A 17,935-nucleotide genomic window follows, 5' to 3' on the forward strand; every position below is an offset into this window, starting at 1 on the left:
TGTGATCAGGGGATGAAGTTGCAGTATCGAACTCCCACAGATACACACGCTCGACCAATCCTGAGTCAATCTCACCTGTCAATCACATTTTATCATGTTTATCTAGCATCAAATAACAATTTAAAACCAAACTTGCTGGATAAAAGAAGCACTTGAAAATACGTGATAACATCAGAGATATTGACAGATGTGTTTGGCCTATATCTCCTCCACGAACACGGAGGAGGTCGATACTGCAGCCAGCCACCAGGGGGCAATCAAGGAGCTTTGGCTTCACTTTAGTGGAGCCGTCATGTCTTCATCACCAATTACAGAAATCTACATATTGTGTCTTCAAGTGATTTTTCTACCACCCTCGGGGGTTTTGGCAGATCACTTAAGGAATGGCTTGGTTCACAACATACCCTGAATTAAAGTGATGTAATCCCTGGTTATCTACACAATGAATATGACTGAGCCGTGATGTGTTGAACCCCGAACATCACGGGATCTTTGAGTTATTGTACATTAATTCTACTTAGTGTATAAGAGGGGCAGAGCGCTGATGTGGAAGTAGGTCTTAAACTCACATTTGCATATTTATTGTGGGCTCCTTATTAGCATTGGCAAAAATGAGCATCCAGCATGAGGGTGTGTGTGTGTGTGTGTTTGTGTGTGTGTGTGTGTGTGTGAGGGGGGGGGGGGGGGGGGGGGCTTAGTAACGGAAGAGAGCTAGGCAAATGTTTCATAACAAACTGAATTGATTCCCAAGTTCACAACTGTGATCTCATCCAATGATTCAAGATTGTGCAGTCATCTCGACTTGTCTCATGTTGGAAAACATCCAACCATCTAATATGCCGTTAGCCCCGTGGCTCGGAGGAGAACATGACGTCAATGGAGGCAGAGATTCCTTTAAAACTTTCACTTTGCTCTGCTCAGAAGGCGGGAGCGGCGGGGATGAGGGGGGGGCTGTCATGACGCCACTGATCTGACACCAGATCTCTCCCCGGCACCAGGATCAGGGAGTGTGAACAAACTTTTTTATCCAGTTCTTACTCGTATGCAGTAACGTGGACGGCTGATCTCTGGGTTTACCTCCGTGCACAGTCTCTCTGACTGGAGGATGACGAGAGGAGGAGATCACGTACAATGTGGCATGAATAACCGTAATGGCACAGCAGCACCTCCACAGCTATTTGCAGCTTACTTCTCATTGTTTTTTGGGCTGTGACAGTCCATATGGTTGAAGCTCTGAAAAATAAAACTGCGGGAAGCCATTTTTGTCAGCAAACACAAGTCGCCTGTACATTACCTGCCCAGCGGGAATCAGCTGCGATCCGAAGGTTCACAAAAGGCCGTTGAAGACAGTTGAACATTTCACATTCAAAATGAAAGACAAGTGAACAATGAAGAAAGACTCTCTCATGCCAGGGAATGGAAGGAATCCGTTTGAAAGGTTTGACAAGCACAACTTATTTCAACTTCATTGACTTGCTGTTCTGACTCTGTTGTGGTCAGAAAGCCTTTATTTTCCAAGGACTCTTATTTGAGGGGAATGACGATGTTTGATTCTGACTCTCTGCCTCAGCTTCTCTCGGGCAAACGAAACAACCTTTCAATAGAAGCACGCGCACAAACCTGTAATCATTTTTTTCTCGGCAGAGGAGAAATCGCCAGATAGGGCAACTAGGTTAGGGCCTCCAGTCTGTTCTGACTCCTATGGTATGCAGTCATTCGGCCGTCACTAATTAAAGTCCAGAGGGTCGCTGCTATGAGTCTTCAGGGTTTCTTGATGCTCGTGTGGAGCAGACGGCACATTGCAAATTGTTGAGCCGGCCACTGTAATTTTGACAGGAAACACACACTGACTCTCTCTCGCTTATCTTTTACTAAATCATAGTCTCGCTATCAAATAAAAGTATACACAGTGTGTCGTGCAAGTACTGAAGATTAAACGTTTTTTTTAGTACTAACATGTGGCTCATTTCTCTTTTTGTCAAACACAAAGTCCAGTCAGCTTTAAAGATGAAAGTGTTTAAATGTGTCTCCCATGTGCCCTTGTGATAAAAACACATGGTGAGTTGCACGGCTGTGTATGGCAGTAGACAAATGCCAGATTCAGGCAGCCAGGGTTTGTGATGTCACAAACCTAAGCAACCAATCCTGTCAACTTGTGGGTGGGGCTCAGTAGCTTGAAACGAATGAATATGTAATTTTAACAGAAGAGCAAAGTTGTGGGGGTGCAACAAGCTACTGGAGTGGGACTTTAATTAAATACACGATTTCCTGAGTGGTGTTGCAGACTGTTTATTTCCTGAAAGACTCGTGGTCATGTGTCATTCATGATGCAATTTTTTAGCTTGGAAATCTAGACCCTTTGAGTACATGTAGGTTTAATTAAAGGTTACAAGTTAGGCATGTTTCCATTGATATTTCACATGAATCTGCAATGTACATACAATCACATGTTCATAGGCCTGCTTAGATATGCAAATCAGTCGTTAAAGACATTCAAATAGCTCATGTTTGTATTCAAACATGAGCTCAGGTATTTTAGTTTGTTTGTCACATTATTGGATTGCATTGAAGTCAGGGGTCTATTAACTGGAGCTACCTGCATTTAAGCTGTTGGCCAGTCGGGGTTTGAGTGACTGAAGGTTCCCGGCGGGGCAACAAAGAATAAAAAATACAAAGAAAAGAAAAATTGCGGAAGAACAAAAGAGTCAGTTTCTTTTCAAGGATGATCAAAGAAGGATCCTGCGAATGCCTTCTTCTCCACGCCTGTCATTAAAGTGCACCTCATACCAAAGAGGGCACATCCAACTATCTGCATGAAAGGTCGAGGAGCGGAGGAGAGGAGGAGAAAAAGCTATTTTGTACGACTGATTCCACTATTAAAACTTTTGTCCGACCAAATCGAAGATCACATTTGTTCCCCGATGTTCATCCTGAGTGTGGTTCAGCTGCATCTCGGCTCCCTGGGTTAATCATCTGGGAGATTATGGATCTCAGGGGGTTTGCTGAACTATTATTAGATTTAGACAAAGTAAATATGAATTTTTGCAGAGCACCTAGAGCGAAGGAGCAGAAAACACGTGCGGAGGGGTTGCAACTGCTATGGAGAGGAAGGATATCGGTTCTAATATAAGACAATATTTTGTTCAAGACATGTGACTGATGAACACACATCGTGATTTGCTGAAATACTTGCAGGAGAGGCGAAATGCATCGTGGGAAGTTGTTTGTTTGTTAGTTTAAAGTTTAAAGTAGTTGTTTAGATAATGGTTGACGATCTAAGAGAGTTTCATTGATAAAAGCACCAATTAAGAATAATGAAGAAGAATTAGACCGAGACGATGTTCGCGCTGACCGAGGCTCAGGCGGCAGAGAGAGGAGGAGGAGGAGGAGGAGGAGGAGGAGGAGGAGAGAGGAGGAGGAGAAGCGTCTGGGCAAGTTTGCCGGCTTTATTGGTTTTTAAACACAAAGTTCAGGGGAAAGGAAATGATTTTGTAATGAAAATCTTTCTATCTTCTTCAGACGCTGAGAAATGAAAGTTTTTTTAAATGTTGGCAATTCTGTCAGCTCTTCAGAAAACCCTCATGTTTAAGAGGTCATTTTCAACCAATACTTAGTTCTCTTTTATATTTGTGTTAAGTTATTTGAAAAAGTTATTTGCAGCCTTGTTGTGTTGCTAAGCTCGTGCATATTTTAGAATCTGACCGCATCTTTCAGAGTTAACTAGCCCGAAAAAAACGTCTGGTTAACTTTAAACCTGCAGGACTTCCTGAAGGCGGCTGCAAAACGCTCCCGCTGCCCACAGAGGAAAAACCAATTTGTTACAAGTGAGGTTCTGTGCTTCTCCTCCCGACGTCATTACTGAAGAAATTAACCAGGGAGAAAATCTGTCAAACGGCCAAGACTTACAGCTGTCACAGACGATGAACTCTAAAAGACCAAAGTCTGAGAGACGCCGACTGTCAGAGGGAAATAATTATGTGGCAGGAAGGAGAGTGGTTGGAGTCAGCTGACCGGTGGGAGCGTGAGAGGTTTATGTAGTGTGCGCTGTCGGGTGGCCACGGGAGGACGGGGGAAAGGGAAGTTCAAATCCCCTCATTTTGTGGAATGCAAAGTGCCATCACTCATTAAAATGTGAGGGGGGTTATTTCGGGACACACTTGATGAAGGGAGCACTATGGATGCACTGGATCTCCAGGAGAGACTCACTGGATCTCTGGATCACTGGTGCACTTTAGTTACACTTGCACAACGATTCCCCCCCCCCACGTTTCAAAACAAAGAACAAAACAGAAAGCATGCATGAATGAATATGACCCCAAGGTTAGCGATTAGAGGGGAAGGGCAAAGAGAGCTGAGAAAGTAACCCAACGCCTCACACACTGACACACACACTGACACACAAACACACACAACAACCATCAAGCTCACCTGCAGTGCCTGTGAACCCCGGCCACGGTTTCAATGATGGAGCATTCTCCCTCATTCAGACAGAAGGCCAGGTCCTTATCTTCCACACAGGGCTTGAAGACCTCCGAACGTGGACTGGGGAGCGTGGGGGCCACTGCTGGAGACAGAGGGGGAGACAGGTTCAGTTAAAGTTGAGCAGATACACATTTAAACAGGAAGACAAATTCTTTCAACTTTGCTTCTAAAAATTGTTAGCAAATTCACACATGGGCATTTCTCATTCCTTTTATCTCTTTGATGTGCCACTGGTTGTAGTTTCTTCTACACTGAAAATGTATCTGCTCTCCACAGACTCAAAGAGAAGATTCATTCCTTGTTGATTTCTGAAACTCGTGAGCTACAGGAGAGAAAGGGCATCGGCACAACTGCCTTCATTATGGACGGAGAAAAAATACCTAAAGACTTTTAAACCTGATGCAAAAGAGAAATCATGATTTAAAGCAAATCCAGTGTCATCAACGCTATCAACAGTCGTTCTATTCAGTATAAAACATCTGCATTCTTTGTGCTTATCCAGCTGTTTGAGTCGTGTGAGGTCGTTTAACCTCACTCCTTCACTGAGTTTCCCCATCTGGTCGCTTCGGCAAACACGGAAATAAATAATCGAGTTAAAGGCAGAGCATTACATCACACAGAGGCAGTGCACAGCGAGAGAGCCGGGCCCCGGTGATGCAGCCTCTAATTCTCTTCTTCCAGTCTGACCCTGAGCTGCTCTCGCATCACGAGCGCGGCTGCCGTGCACGAGCACTGCAATGCAGGGTTCTCCACCCTGTGAAATATGCACAGCTGTCAGGCATGTGGCCACAGCGACGCCCAGCCGCTGTGCCTGCTAGCATGTGCAGCCAGTGCACACACACACACACACACACACACACAGACACACACCCACAAACACACATACAGTGATTATCACTCAGGAGCGCTTTCACTCCATGATGTAATCAAGCATTGAAAAGTGGATTGACTGGTATTACGCTCAATACCTTGCCAATACAATGGGATTACACATCTGATTCTGCCTTCATCCATTTATAACACACACGGCGACACACGTGTTCGCACACAACATATTCTTCCGCCCGTCATTCCAGGTCTTTCTCTGTCATCCCTTTTGTGTTAGTTGGTCATATCTTTGTCGCCCAAGCTGCTTTATGTGACGGCCACTGGCCTTTTGTCAGCTGAGGCTCTAGCGACCGATCGCGTGCGGGAGAATAAAAACTTGGTAATCCCTCTTTTCTTCTATTTTTTTTGTGGCCCAGCACCGACTTCCATCTGTGTTTTGTTTATGGCCATTGATCGATAGATCTGGGGCGCTTGACGTTAGGCCCCGGAGATGATGAGAGATCAGAGGGAACACAAACGGAGATATGTGGTGCTCCTGGGGCCCGACCGGAACTTTGGAGGATATCGCTCAAGACACTTAACTGCAGCAGCTCACACCACATGTGCAGATGCACGTGGGTTCTATGTGCGAGGACGTGCTCAACAGGATATACATGCACCCTCTGTATCTGTTGCACGTCTTGCTTTGCGAATGCTAATTTGTGGATCACTTCTCATTCATCAGCCCCTAGAGTTTGATGCATATGAAAGTAGGCCCTGAACCTGAGCTGACTCCTTCACTCTCGAGGCTTTAAAACACATCGCATCACATCGTGTAACATGAATTCCACAGATTCCCCGTGTGCGTCGGTCGAAAGGTCATCTATTTCAAGAAGAGACTTTAATAATAGAAAATAGAACACAATTCTCCCCTGTGTTTTGCACGTCTGCGGCAATAATTGTCGCGGCGTTAAAAGTCCCTCGCAGCTTTTATTCGGACAGCGGCGGTGACCACACGTGAAAATCGACACGTTTGATATACGAAGACGACGTCCGCTATTTCAGATCAGAGGTTCGGGTTTAAGAGGCAGAGCTGTTCTGACAGAAGCCCAAATTGATTTTGTACTGTAAGCCTCACCATTGATATATTTACATCAGAGAAGCCAAGGTCAGGCGGACACCAAATACCCTTTTAGTACCTGCATCAAGAAATCCTATCTGTGCTCGGAAGATTCAAAAACTTTATTTTTCCAAACTTGTCATCTTCACCCAAAAGGAACCGGAGGAGGAAGCTCTCTCTCTCTCTCTCTCTCTCTCTCTCTCTCTCTCTCTCTCTCTCTCTCTCTCTCTCTCTCTCTCTCTCTCTCTCTCTCTCTCTCTCTCTCTCTCGTACGTTTCAAGCGTCGCCGTCATTCCATTTGTCACATGTTGGTGACAGGGCACAGGGGTGGAACGTGAAAACTACACAAGGTCGTCTCCGCAGCAATGACACAGCACTTTGGGGAACCGATGATGATGTATGATGTCCCCCATATATATTTTTCATGAGGGGCAAAACTCCAAGGGACATGAGGGCAGCACCTTTTGTATATGGCTTCTTTTTCTCCGACAGCGGATGTGCCAGTTTCGTACCCAGAGAGACAAGAGTGTCTTAAATTAAACATAGCACAGTATAGTCTGTGCAAAGGATTTCTAGCATGGGTTGGTCTCAGAGGCGGATCTGGGATTTTTCTAAATCAGGGGCCGTGAAGGGGCCACAACTTACACAGAGGGGCCGATTAAAGGTCCAACATCCGTCCACAACTCCTGATTCAGTAAGGTGCACATTGAAGTCATTGACAGAAATGAAAATTGTATCTTGTGTTCTTCAAAAAGTGTAGACAATTTAAATTCTTAACAAAATGTCACATTTAATTTTAGTATTGTTCGTAAGTGACTAGTTTATTTAAAAAGACAAGTGACAAGACAGAGGCACTTCAGGGGCCAATCAGATTCCACCCCTGGATCCATCCCTGGAGTATCTTCCCTATGTAACCAGTGACCAATACCAGTGCCTAAATTATTCACTTCATGCTTTTTCTGCACTAATTACAACTCAAACAAATCTGCAATATAGAATGAAGACTTCTCCGAGATTCACCTCCCTGAGTTGGCCACATCAAGGAACAAGTCATCTTCACATACAGTCTGTTTGGCCTCCAGCAGAACAGGCTGTCAGTTTCTCACGGCTCCTCTTTTCATCACTGTGACAGGCAAGAAACAGTAAAAAATCTGCAGCGTAGCGAGGACAATTTTTTCTGAACGAGCATCTGTCAAACGGGATCCTGGTAAAGTCTTACGTTCTTTAAATATTCCCTCTACAAGGAAAAAAACAAAAACACTAGGGAGTTAAGAACGCAATTAATCAGCTTCTTGAGTGCGAGAAAGCAGAATGGGGATAATGTGGGTATTTCTATTTTTGTATGTTTCCAGTGTTGACATGTGTTGAATATCAAGGGATTGACCCCTGGGGGTATCAACCTAAACCCTGTAACACATCCACGCAGTCAAACCAATTAATTATTGCATGTTTCTATATTAAATTAGTAATGAAATCAGACTATTTAAAAAAAAATGAATCTCCATCTTCATTATTGAGGTAATAGCTAATAAATGATGTGTCCCTTGGTTTGGATTAGTATTGAGATGTAGTGTCACGACTAATTATGACAAACACAACATGCAAGTTGCCACTAGGCACATTTTTCAGCACTTCTAATGAAGCCTCTTTTTTCTTATGATCCCTCAAAATAAAACGCTCCTCATGCAAGCCTCCAGCTAACTCCATGAAACACAGCTACCGTTTGGCTGCTGTGGGGAAAAAAAAACTAAACACACAGCATTGTGGAAAATGTGCTAATAAATGGCAGCTGCATCGGGAGCGTGATTCATCCTGGACTCTTTGAAATCATTTTCACGTCTCTCACTCTCCCCGCTGCACAAAGGCAATCCAGATTGCCAATTCCCTGGGTAGCTTTCAAGGAATCCACTGGCTGGGGATCACAGATTCACATGATGCTTGAGAGATCAGAGTTATCTGAGAGGAATACTGAGCCGAGCACTTTCCTCTCAGTCGTTACTGTTGGATCGCCCTTTGTGCAAAATCTTCAAAAAGTCTTTCAGCGTAAAGTAAATGTAGGATTTTTTCTCATTCTGATGGGGGCGGGGGGGAGGGGGGGCTTCATTATCTGTTGTCGTAGCGTGAAGGTTACAATAAGTAAACAGCTGAAGCAAAACTCCCATGAGCTGCAGCAGGCGAATGAAAAATAAAGGTGAATGTAAATACTGCATTCGCTCGCATTACGAATGGCATTGAAAACAACACAAGGGAAATATTATGTATTTTTTTTTATTTCAATAAAAAGTGACAGCGCCTGATGCTCTTATCTGTGGATGTGCAGACGTGGAGCTAATCAAAGTGCAGGAGAAAACATGGGTAAGTGTGTTTACCTGAACTTTGATCCTGAAGCAAACTCAGCTCCGTGAAGCGAGGATCATGTTTAATGGAAACAGTCGTCTCCACAAAGCAAACCTGCCCTTTGATGATCTTCAGTGCAAATCACTGGTGAATGTTCCATCTGTGAAGCTCTGTGACTGCTACAGAAGATGGCTCTGGTTCGCCCGTCCTGCTTTTCACATGTTTAGCTTCGATTGCACGATTACCTCCGACTGTTAATTAAAGTGCAAACTGGAAGCAGTGGTGATGTTTCCCCTTTTTATCTCTAATGACTCGAATCCTGCATTCACATGTCCATGAGGTCGGGAGAGAATCATCTCCGTGCACTCGTCTCCGTGTTCCTCACAGACGTTTCTATATGCATGCAGGTAGACGCATTCAGACCCACTCTAGACACGGCCTCCTCACTGCAGACAACACGAGAGACAATTCCATTTACAACTCGCATTTTCTTCCTTCTAATGTGCTCATTAGTGTTCTAGTGCTCAGCCCTATCCCCCAGGAGACAGTGGTCGGGAGAGAACCGCCTGTGTTTACTGCAGCACACATCAAAGAGAGCACTACTACGCAAAGGGAGAGTCCTGAGAGAGCCCGCTGATTGCTTACCCATCATGCACCGCTGCCTTCTGGACAGAACCATATTCGGATAAAAAATATAAAGTCTAGTGGATATGGATGAAAAAATTGGCCTTTGACAAAACAAAAATCCCAGATATAGTTTAACTGGACTTTTAAAAGTGCTAAACCGGTGATTCTAATGTGATTGTTTGAACTAAGTGATGCTACATCAGATATTCAAGGACTAAGTTCTGAGCATTCTCATCATCTCTGAGATTCGACCTCATAAAATGTGAAAACCAAATCCGCTAAGCTAACAGTTGTGCTTGTGCTGCTCCACTGATCCTCTGAGCTTCATCACAAAGTTCATTTAATGACTAAACAGAATCTTTCTCACTTAAACTCCACTGCACATTGCATTAGCAGCTGAGGTCAATGAAGTAAGAGCCGACGCAAATCAATGTGTCTAATGTTATGTTATGTCATAGATAGATGTCAATACAGATGTTGGTAAACAATCTTGGGATGTAACAAAGTACATGTACTTCATTGTACATTGTTCATTGCTTCTGTACTGAACCTGAGTACATTTGTTTGGGTACTTTTCGCTTATACTTCGGTACATATATCAGCAAAAACCTTTACTTCCTACTAAGCAAAATACCATTACATTAGGGTGCAGGCTCCACTCGGCAAGTTACTTTTACTCTTGAACTTAAACTACAAGTACTTTTACTGAAGTAGAATAGTTAATGTGGTACATCTAACTTTACTTTAGTACATTTTGTACCTTTTATTTGTACCTTCAAGTTAAATGTTTGAGAACTTCCTGTATATGTTCTATACTGCACAAACAAGCTGTGTCTGGTAGACAGGTGGATGTTTAACACGACTTTGGGGATTTTCTGTAGAACAAATCTGGTTCTTATCACGTTTCTCTACGTAAATAAACAGCTGTCAAAGTCAATTCCACTGTTTGATCTCAGGCACCGCGAGACACTAAGCTAGCATTTTAGGTTGAGGATTAACAAACATGAAAGTAATTTAATCCAACTACGGCAGAACACGTGATAAGAGATGCTATATGCTGCGTATACGCCTCGTTACATAAGCTGTAAACAGCACACATGAATATTTAAAATACATTGAGCTGGTAAACGTGAATAAAGGCAGATAAGGCTGTGGGTCAATAGGTATAAGCCTTATGGTTCACAAGACACACATGTCACAGCCTTGGTCTGTTTGTCAAATATCACACACACACACACACACACACACACACACACACACACACACACACGTATGCCTTGCATGTTCATCAAGACGACAAGCCCCGGGGACCTTCTGTCCCTGACCTGAGACAAACAAACAGTCGTTGACCTGCAGGACATTTGGTTAAAGAGCACGCAGCCTTGGTTTACCATGACATGCCGGTGATGGGACATTTGTCACAGTGACTCCGGGCGTCCTTCACTCCTGTCCCGGTGGCGTTGGCTGCAGAGCCCTCAAGCTGACACGCCCCACGCTAATCGTTGAACTGTTTAGCATTTGTTCAAACAAACACGTCAATAGTGGAACAGTTTTGCCGTCTATGGATAATCAGCTGCAAAGGTTTTTGTGACACCTTCGAGGCAAGTCATTATCTAACAGTATCGGCTTCTGGATAGGTTCACTGTGGCGGGCCCAAAGCAGCAGGTTAATAAAGTAGACCCCCAGAAGACATCAAGCATGCATTAAACCTTAAGGGAACTAATGAAAAGTTTTAATTATCTACATTATCTCCTGACCCGGTGTCAGCTGAATCTTGATTAGAGTTTGGGTGATCGGCGTTCGCACAACAAGAAGAAGTCCCTGCAGCTCTGGACTCCCCCCCCCCGATCATAAAGTGACCAGGAAATGTCTCCCCCCCAAAAAAACCCACGCAAGCACAGTGCAAGAGGTTTTTTGTTGTCCTATGTGCACTGTACCCCTGCTGGAGGTGAGCTGTGTCTGCTCTGTCAAACATAACCTGCATCACCTGCATAGGAGAAACCGTGCAAACATCGGGGGAGACGCGGCTGACAGGAGAGGGAGTGTGTAATTTAGAAGCACACAGACATTTTCTGCAGAAGGAGAGGAGAAATATGTTTTTGTTGTTTCCTCAGCAGAGCTCTGAGGAAACTGGAGCCACGTTACTTTATGACCCTTTTGTACAAATGTGACAGAGCTCTTAACAGATCACAGAGCACAGACGTAAAGATGGACGACACGCATCTACTTCTACACACCATCCAGACAGGAAGCCCAAATACCACAGGATACAAATGCTGCCATCTTGCACCGACGATGTCATACACGATGTGGAGGAGGGGTTTATGACAAAAGTACCTTTAAGAAGATAATAGGAACACAGAGGGGTGCATGAATACTAAGATGAGTATTGTCAGGTTCTTATCAGCCCCCTGATGGGTTTTTTTTATGTCGTCTTCAGGGGTTTGGAAGATAATTTGCCACCTCGGCTGCACATTAGTCCGACTGCGGCGCTGATGAAGCCACAATGCCCTCCGACTTCAAATGGGCTGGAGCGACTCCCTTTCTCTCCACCTGCACATCCTCCTGTGGATGTTTTTCTTTCCAGGCGATCAAGGTCAACACGTAATCCGTCTGAGGTGATAGACTCCCCTGTTTAAGACCAGCATCACTAATGAGCTCTGTAAGAATGCGCCAACGCAGAGCTGTGTTATTAGATGCAATTTCTCCCGCGCTAATTTGTCTTCGCAAGCCATTTGCAGTAATATGGAACCAGACGGATAATTTATCCTGATTCATTGATTGTAATTTGGGGGATAATTATCATAATATACCACCAGGAGGGAGAGAACCACGTTACTGCTCACGGCCTCGGGAATCAAGCAAAACGGCTGCTGCCAGTCTGGTTTGTCTTCTTTGCCGTATTTCTTTTTATTTGTGGACAGATCTGAGCGTTAATAGCGAGTCCACATGATCTTTACAGCGATATGCGCCTCACATTAGCGTCGCATTAGCTAAAGCACTGTGAAGTACAGCAGACCCCAGCGCAGCCGTAAACATGCGTCCGTTTGCTCCGGGGGGGAAACTCATAAAAGCTGTTCAGACCGGGATGAGTGCCTCTACCTCATAATCAACAGTGGCCGATGTACTTTAACGCCATTATCTCCATTACTTACAGAGCAAATTACGGTGAATAACCAGCAACTGGAGAAATAAATTTGAATCTTTCAAATGCATATTTAATGAGTGGGGGCTGCTTTAGTGCTTTGTTGATTTTTCGCCACAGCGATGGCCTTAGATTTGGATTTGGAGTGCAGGAGAGGACGCGCACAGGGAAATGAGACACAAATTAATTAACGCTTCCTGTTATTGTTATTTTTTGCTGAATAATACTGTAAGTACCTGTTGTTTTGCTGGAGGAAAGGCTGAATACACCATGAAATAGGAGAACGAACACGCAGTGCCAACACATATGTGTGCAGGGAGGCATGGAAGCAGTGACGAGCAGCCATTGACTCATGGACTTACAAATCAAATGCAGTGTATAGAGGTTTTTTTTATATATTTTATAAGGACACACAATATCCACAATATCCATTAGGAGGCTGCAGCCCGAAACATCCAATCTCCTCCTGATGAAAAGCATCTCTTACAAATTCCTAATCAACTACATCACCTATTAAATAACAGCAGCGTAATTAGTTTTCGTTATTTGCAAACACTCATCTGCAGATATGATGATTTACGGTTTGCAGATATGATCTCAATCCGTCCTCGGCGTGTGTATTTCCGTGCACAACATGCCTCCGTTTAATATGGTTTTCACTTCTATGAAAGGTCTTTTGTTCTTTGTCGCAATTTATTAACAAACCATTCATCAAACGTGACATATTTGGCTTTGTGTGCTTCTCACTGTTACCACAGGGCCGATACCACACTTGGACTCATCTTGGCAGTGCCCGTCTCCATCTGCCCTTTTCTTTCTCTCTTCTCCTTTTCTGCATTTAAGACTATATTTAAAAGGATGGCGTGAAACTTTAATCATGGGGGTCTAGAGGATTATTCTTTGCCAGGGGAGTCTGGACGAGAGACTGAGAGGTGCAGTTGAATGAGTAGCTAATTGTGTCCTCATCTACTTACTGTAATATCATAGCCCATGTGAACAGGTTGCTAGAAGCTGAACAACGCAGGTTTTTTTCTAAGCTGATGAGGAGAGGAGTGCATCACAGCTCATCAGTATCAGAATCATTGTGTTGTCAGTGATATGATTGTTGTGTTGAAACTGCCTCTTTGTGAAAACCCAGCGTTTTTTGGTTATTTTCTCTCCATGAGCATTCGCCTTGTGTCCTCTTTACGCCTGCCAGAAAAATATTTGAATTGGAAATGACTCAAACTACTGCTTCATGCAGCGCTCATCTCGAGATGCGGTCTGTGCACGAGCACACAGATCAAATAATCGTGAAAAGGGAGAAAGAGAAAGCAGGAAAGGAAAAGTTGGAACGAGTGATTTGTCTCGACCACAGTGTGAAAACCAATTAAACACCGAGAATTCTCTTTGGTCACATGGTTACCTCTGTGTTTTTCCCCTCGTCTCTCTGGGTCTATCTTTTACATTCGTCTAAAAGAATGCAGACGATTATTCACAACCCAGAGAACAGCAGCAGAGGAGCTGCAACATGTGAGCCCTCGACAAGAGAGACGAAACAAAACACCATCGGATGCGTTCGGTATTTCACTGTTCGGGGTCTCTCCTCTCTTCTGCCTCGACGCCACATTCAGCTTTTCTCCCTGCCGCCCTCCATCTTCCTCGCGGGCGACTCCGAGGCGTGAAGAGGAGAGGAGCAGGGAGGACTCGGCTGCGTGGACCAGAGAGGAGCTTCCTGTCAGCGCGGTCGATTAAAATTCCTGGGACCGAGAATGCAGGGTGTGATGTACGACGAGCAGGTGGTGTGGGTTTAATATGCATGAGCGGACGGCTCCTGCATCTGCAGATTGGCAGTCACTGAGCTCGCCTGTCCGCTCTCCTGGCAGCTCTCTTGGCATATGGAGCCACTGAGGGCATACATGAGCAAGGCAGTGGGGGCTGGTCTCAGCACCCACCAATAGCAGTTCCCCCTTTTTCTGTGACTCCCGGGACCAGAGAGACAGAAACCGGCTCCTTGTGGCGGCTCCGGGCCGAGATGAGGGAGGAGGGGAGCTGGATTTTTTTTTTGTGCCGTATATTTTATTGATTTTCATACAAACAGAAGGGAACATCAAAAGGGAGAGGGATTAACGGAGCTGGTGTAAAAAATTGACTGGGGTGGGGTTTGGGACTTGTGCTTACTGGAGGGAAGATGTGATTAGCCCCGGCACCGTCTCATCTGGTGATTCTGTTGATATGAAAAAAAAGCAACAGCAGTCCGATGGGCGGGGGGGGGTTGTCAGCTGAGCTCGTGCTGTCGTACATTGTGTTTTAGACACACACACAGACGGTGCCTTGAAAATGTGCATCTGTGCTCAGGCCTGTTTGCTGCCTCTGCCAGGGAGGTTATGTTTTCAACCCCTGTCTGTTTGTTTGTTTGTTTGTTTGTTTGCAAGATTACACACAAAAAAAAAAACTGATTGCCACGAAACCCAGTGGAAGGAAGCTAGAAATAAACCATTCAATGTTGGCAGGGGGGGGGGGGGTCCTGATCCAAGGGGCAGATCCAGGATTTTCTTCTTTCCCCACTTTCTTAAACATTTAAATGATTGAGAAGATTTTATTTTTCCATATTTTAACCTTTTTTCCACAGGGAATAACTCTCGGATCATGATTAGAACAATCAGACATATCTAGGAGAGTGATTTCCATGAGTGTGTGCAATCGGGTGCAGCTTGATTGTAGGATTGTGCGACTGAAGTCACTTTATCTACCAAGTGTCATTCTTTGTATCTTGTTGAGCCTGCAGCTGGAGGGGAAGCACAGCAGGGGGTTGTGTGTCTGTCACTCCACCGTTACACTGTCATTTTGATGTCATGTTTGTGTCGTCTCCCGCCCGTCTCGAGGTCAACAGGTCACCTGACACACTGGTGGAGCCACACTCCTGCAGCCCCCCCCCCCCTCCAGCCTCCGACACAAACCTCCTTTCATTCCAACTGCTGCCTTTGTGCTGCAGGGTTCTTTTTCCATACCCACTCTTCAACCAGCAGCTACTTTCTAATGGTGCAGATAAGGTAAATAAGTTACATTGCAATTACAGCAATAATACCGGGGCCGATCGATACCTACTTGCTTCTCTCATTAGCGCTGGAGCCAGGATCGGCTGGGGCGAGATCGAAGGGGCTCAGGGGCACTTTTCTAAAGGATCACTGCAAAAGCTGTGCACCCGGAGAATTGAACGTATTTTAAAGGATTAAGACATTTATATTACAGGTTATATGTTCTATATTTTCACAAAGTAAGAGAACTGGTTATAGTTATACAATAGAGTGTATAGAGTTATACAATCTAAATGGTTTAACTCACATATTAATTCAATATTTGACTGGCTAAGAGTGAATGTTTGCTTTGTCATATGTTTTTTTGCCTTTCTCCAGGTTAGACATTTTACTGAAGAACTGTGACGTATTATATCTTTAAGTTAAAGTGAAGGGAGGCGTCAACAAAACAATTCAAATGTTAATAAACCAACTTAAATCCACATTAACATCCGCCCTCCGAGCGCCAGTGAAGTGGAACAATCTATAGAAGGTGCACTCTGTTTGGCTGAAGGTTAATAATAGAGTCCACACCTGCATTCAGTCATTTAGAGACAAATCCGTAAACACAATGAATGGACTAATTGGATTACATTAATGATAACTAGCTCGGAAGAACTCACCAGGGGACGACAGTTAATCCCAATTATAAATCCCACTAACTGTGCATCTGGTGGAAGAGGCGGAGCCCCGATGATTTCCCTCATCACCCCACTCGGCTCGATACAGCCAGCCGTATATCTTTGGGGGTTGCTCCCTGTCTCCACCCGCCCACAATGATACAGCAAACGCGCCCTGGCTTTATCACCCCAAAGCTCGACAAAAAATAAACTGGGATAGAAACACGCAGCCACACACACACTCGCGTTGGGAGTGGCGGCAACAGGATTACACGCCTTTCAGACTGCTCACTCTCCGCAGCTCAGATCCAATAATGGTGTCGTGCAGAAACAAGGAAGAGGTTGCCGGTCGGCCTCCCTCTGACATCTCGGCGATAACGTGGCGCTTTTAAATGGATTTAGTGAAAAAAGAGGGGGGGGGGGGGGGGTGGAGTTTGTGAGGAGTATTAAGTTAATGTTGCAGGTTTCATAAGCACAGATGCACCTGCAGGCTTTTACCTCGAAGCAGCCAAAACACAAACTGTGGTGCATGTCCAATTGTGCACGAATGCCAGAGTGGCACCGGGACCAGCCGTGTTGGCCCCTGACGCTCAATCAGGGAAATTCTCCCTTTCGGCCTTAAGGGACTGTCCGCTGTCTAATTCGAGCCAAATCATGGTCTGTTTAACAACTCACCACCTGTTGTGTTTGTGTGCACGAGTTTGTGAGAAAACACCGAAGCCGTCTGTGTGCGTTTGTGTTCGGAGCTGAGCCGGGGGAAGAGTGTGGTGAGTGTGCAGGAGTGACCTCGTTCTCAGAGAGGAAGCACACACACACACACACACACACACACACACACACACACACACACACACACACAACTACAAACAAGCCTATTTTAGTGTGTTTTTCATGCACTTTTTTTTTAAAGTTTTCCGTAATTAAACCAAACGCACACATCGAGCAGCGCAGGAAAATGTCAGTTTTAATTGCAAGCTTCAAAACGGCCAGTATGATCAATGGGGCCCTGCACGAGTGTGTGACGTGATTAATGGCGATGATTTCTCGTGTCACGCTGGAGCCGTTAAAATCCCCTGAAAACATATTCCCCCCCCCTAAAAAAAGAATATTCTTCTCCATCCTCCTCTCTGGCCTCCATCAAAGGACGTACGAAAACATTAAAAACCTGACGGACACAATGTTGTGCGTTGAATGATGGTTGTGCGTTCAGAGAGTGGTTCTCTCCGGTGCCTGGCGTTCCCTCACAGACGTATTCATCAAAGAAGTTTCGCTCAGAGCCATTTGGGGATGAACACAACACAGTCCCCTCGCTGCTCCACACAACAACACCGCCGCTTCTTCATATGTCACACTCAGTGAACTGCCGGGGGCAAAAATATATTTTTACCGACTGGATGTTTGTTTCCAAATTACTGCAAAGGACCTCTTGAGGAAACAAAAGGTAGAGAATTCCGTCTGCATGGAAGAAGTGGGAAAAATGCATTGTTAAAGTATGTCCCTGCTTTATCTCTATATTTGTTTGTTTCCATTGAATTTGGCCCATTAGGGACAGAAGATACTGCACATTGCACTGAGATAAGCACTTAAAACGCTCGAGCCGAAGCTCAAGATCAGGTTCTGTTGAATGGTAAACAAACGGCTCCATTGGAGAGCGGCTCCAGATGCAGCAAGTGACGGCTGTTTGCAGCAACAGTTTCTCCAGACGTCTAAACTACGGTCACACAAGAGAGAAGAGCCTCTT

General features: G+C 44.8%; 1 protein-coding gene across 1 annotated transcript in view; it reads right to left on the reverse strand.

The window, feature by feature from the left end:
• Positions 1-17,935, reverse strand: part of nrg3b (neuregulin 3b) — a 171,377-nt gene that overhangs the window by 81,066 nt on the left and 72,376 nt on the right. Inside the window, exon 2 of the mRNA XM_053414187.1 lies at positions 4,429-4,564. Within this exon, the coding sequence (XP_053270162.1) occupies positions 4,429-4,564 (136 nt within the window). The remainder of the gene's footprint in view (positions 1-4,428; positions 4,565-17,935) is intronic.

The sequence above is a fragment of the Pleuronectes platessa genome, chromosome 21, assembly GCF_947347685.1.
Source record: "Pleuronectes platessa chromosome 21, fPlePla1.1, whole genome shotgun sequence".
Lineage (NCBI taxonomy): Eukaryota > Metazoa > Chordata > Actinopteri > Pleuronectiformes > Pleuronectidae > Pleuronectes > Pleuronectes platessa.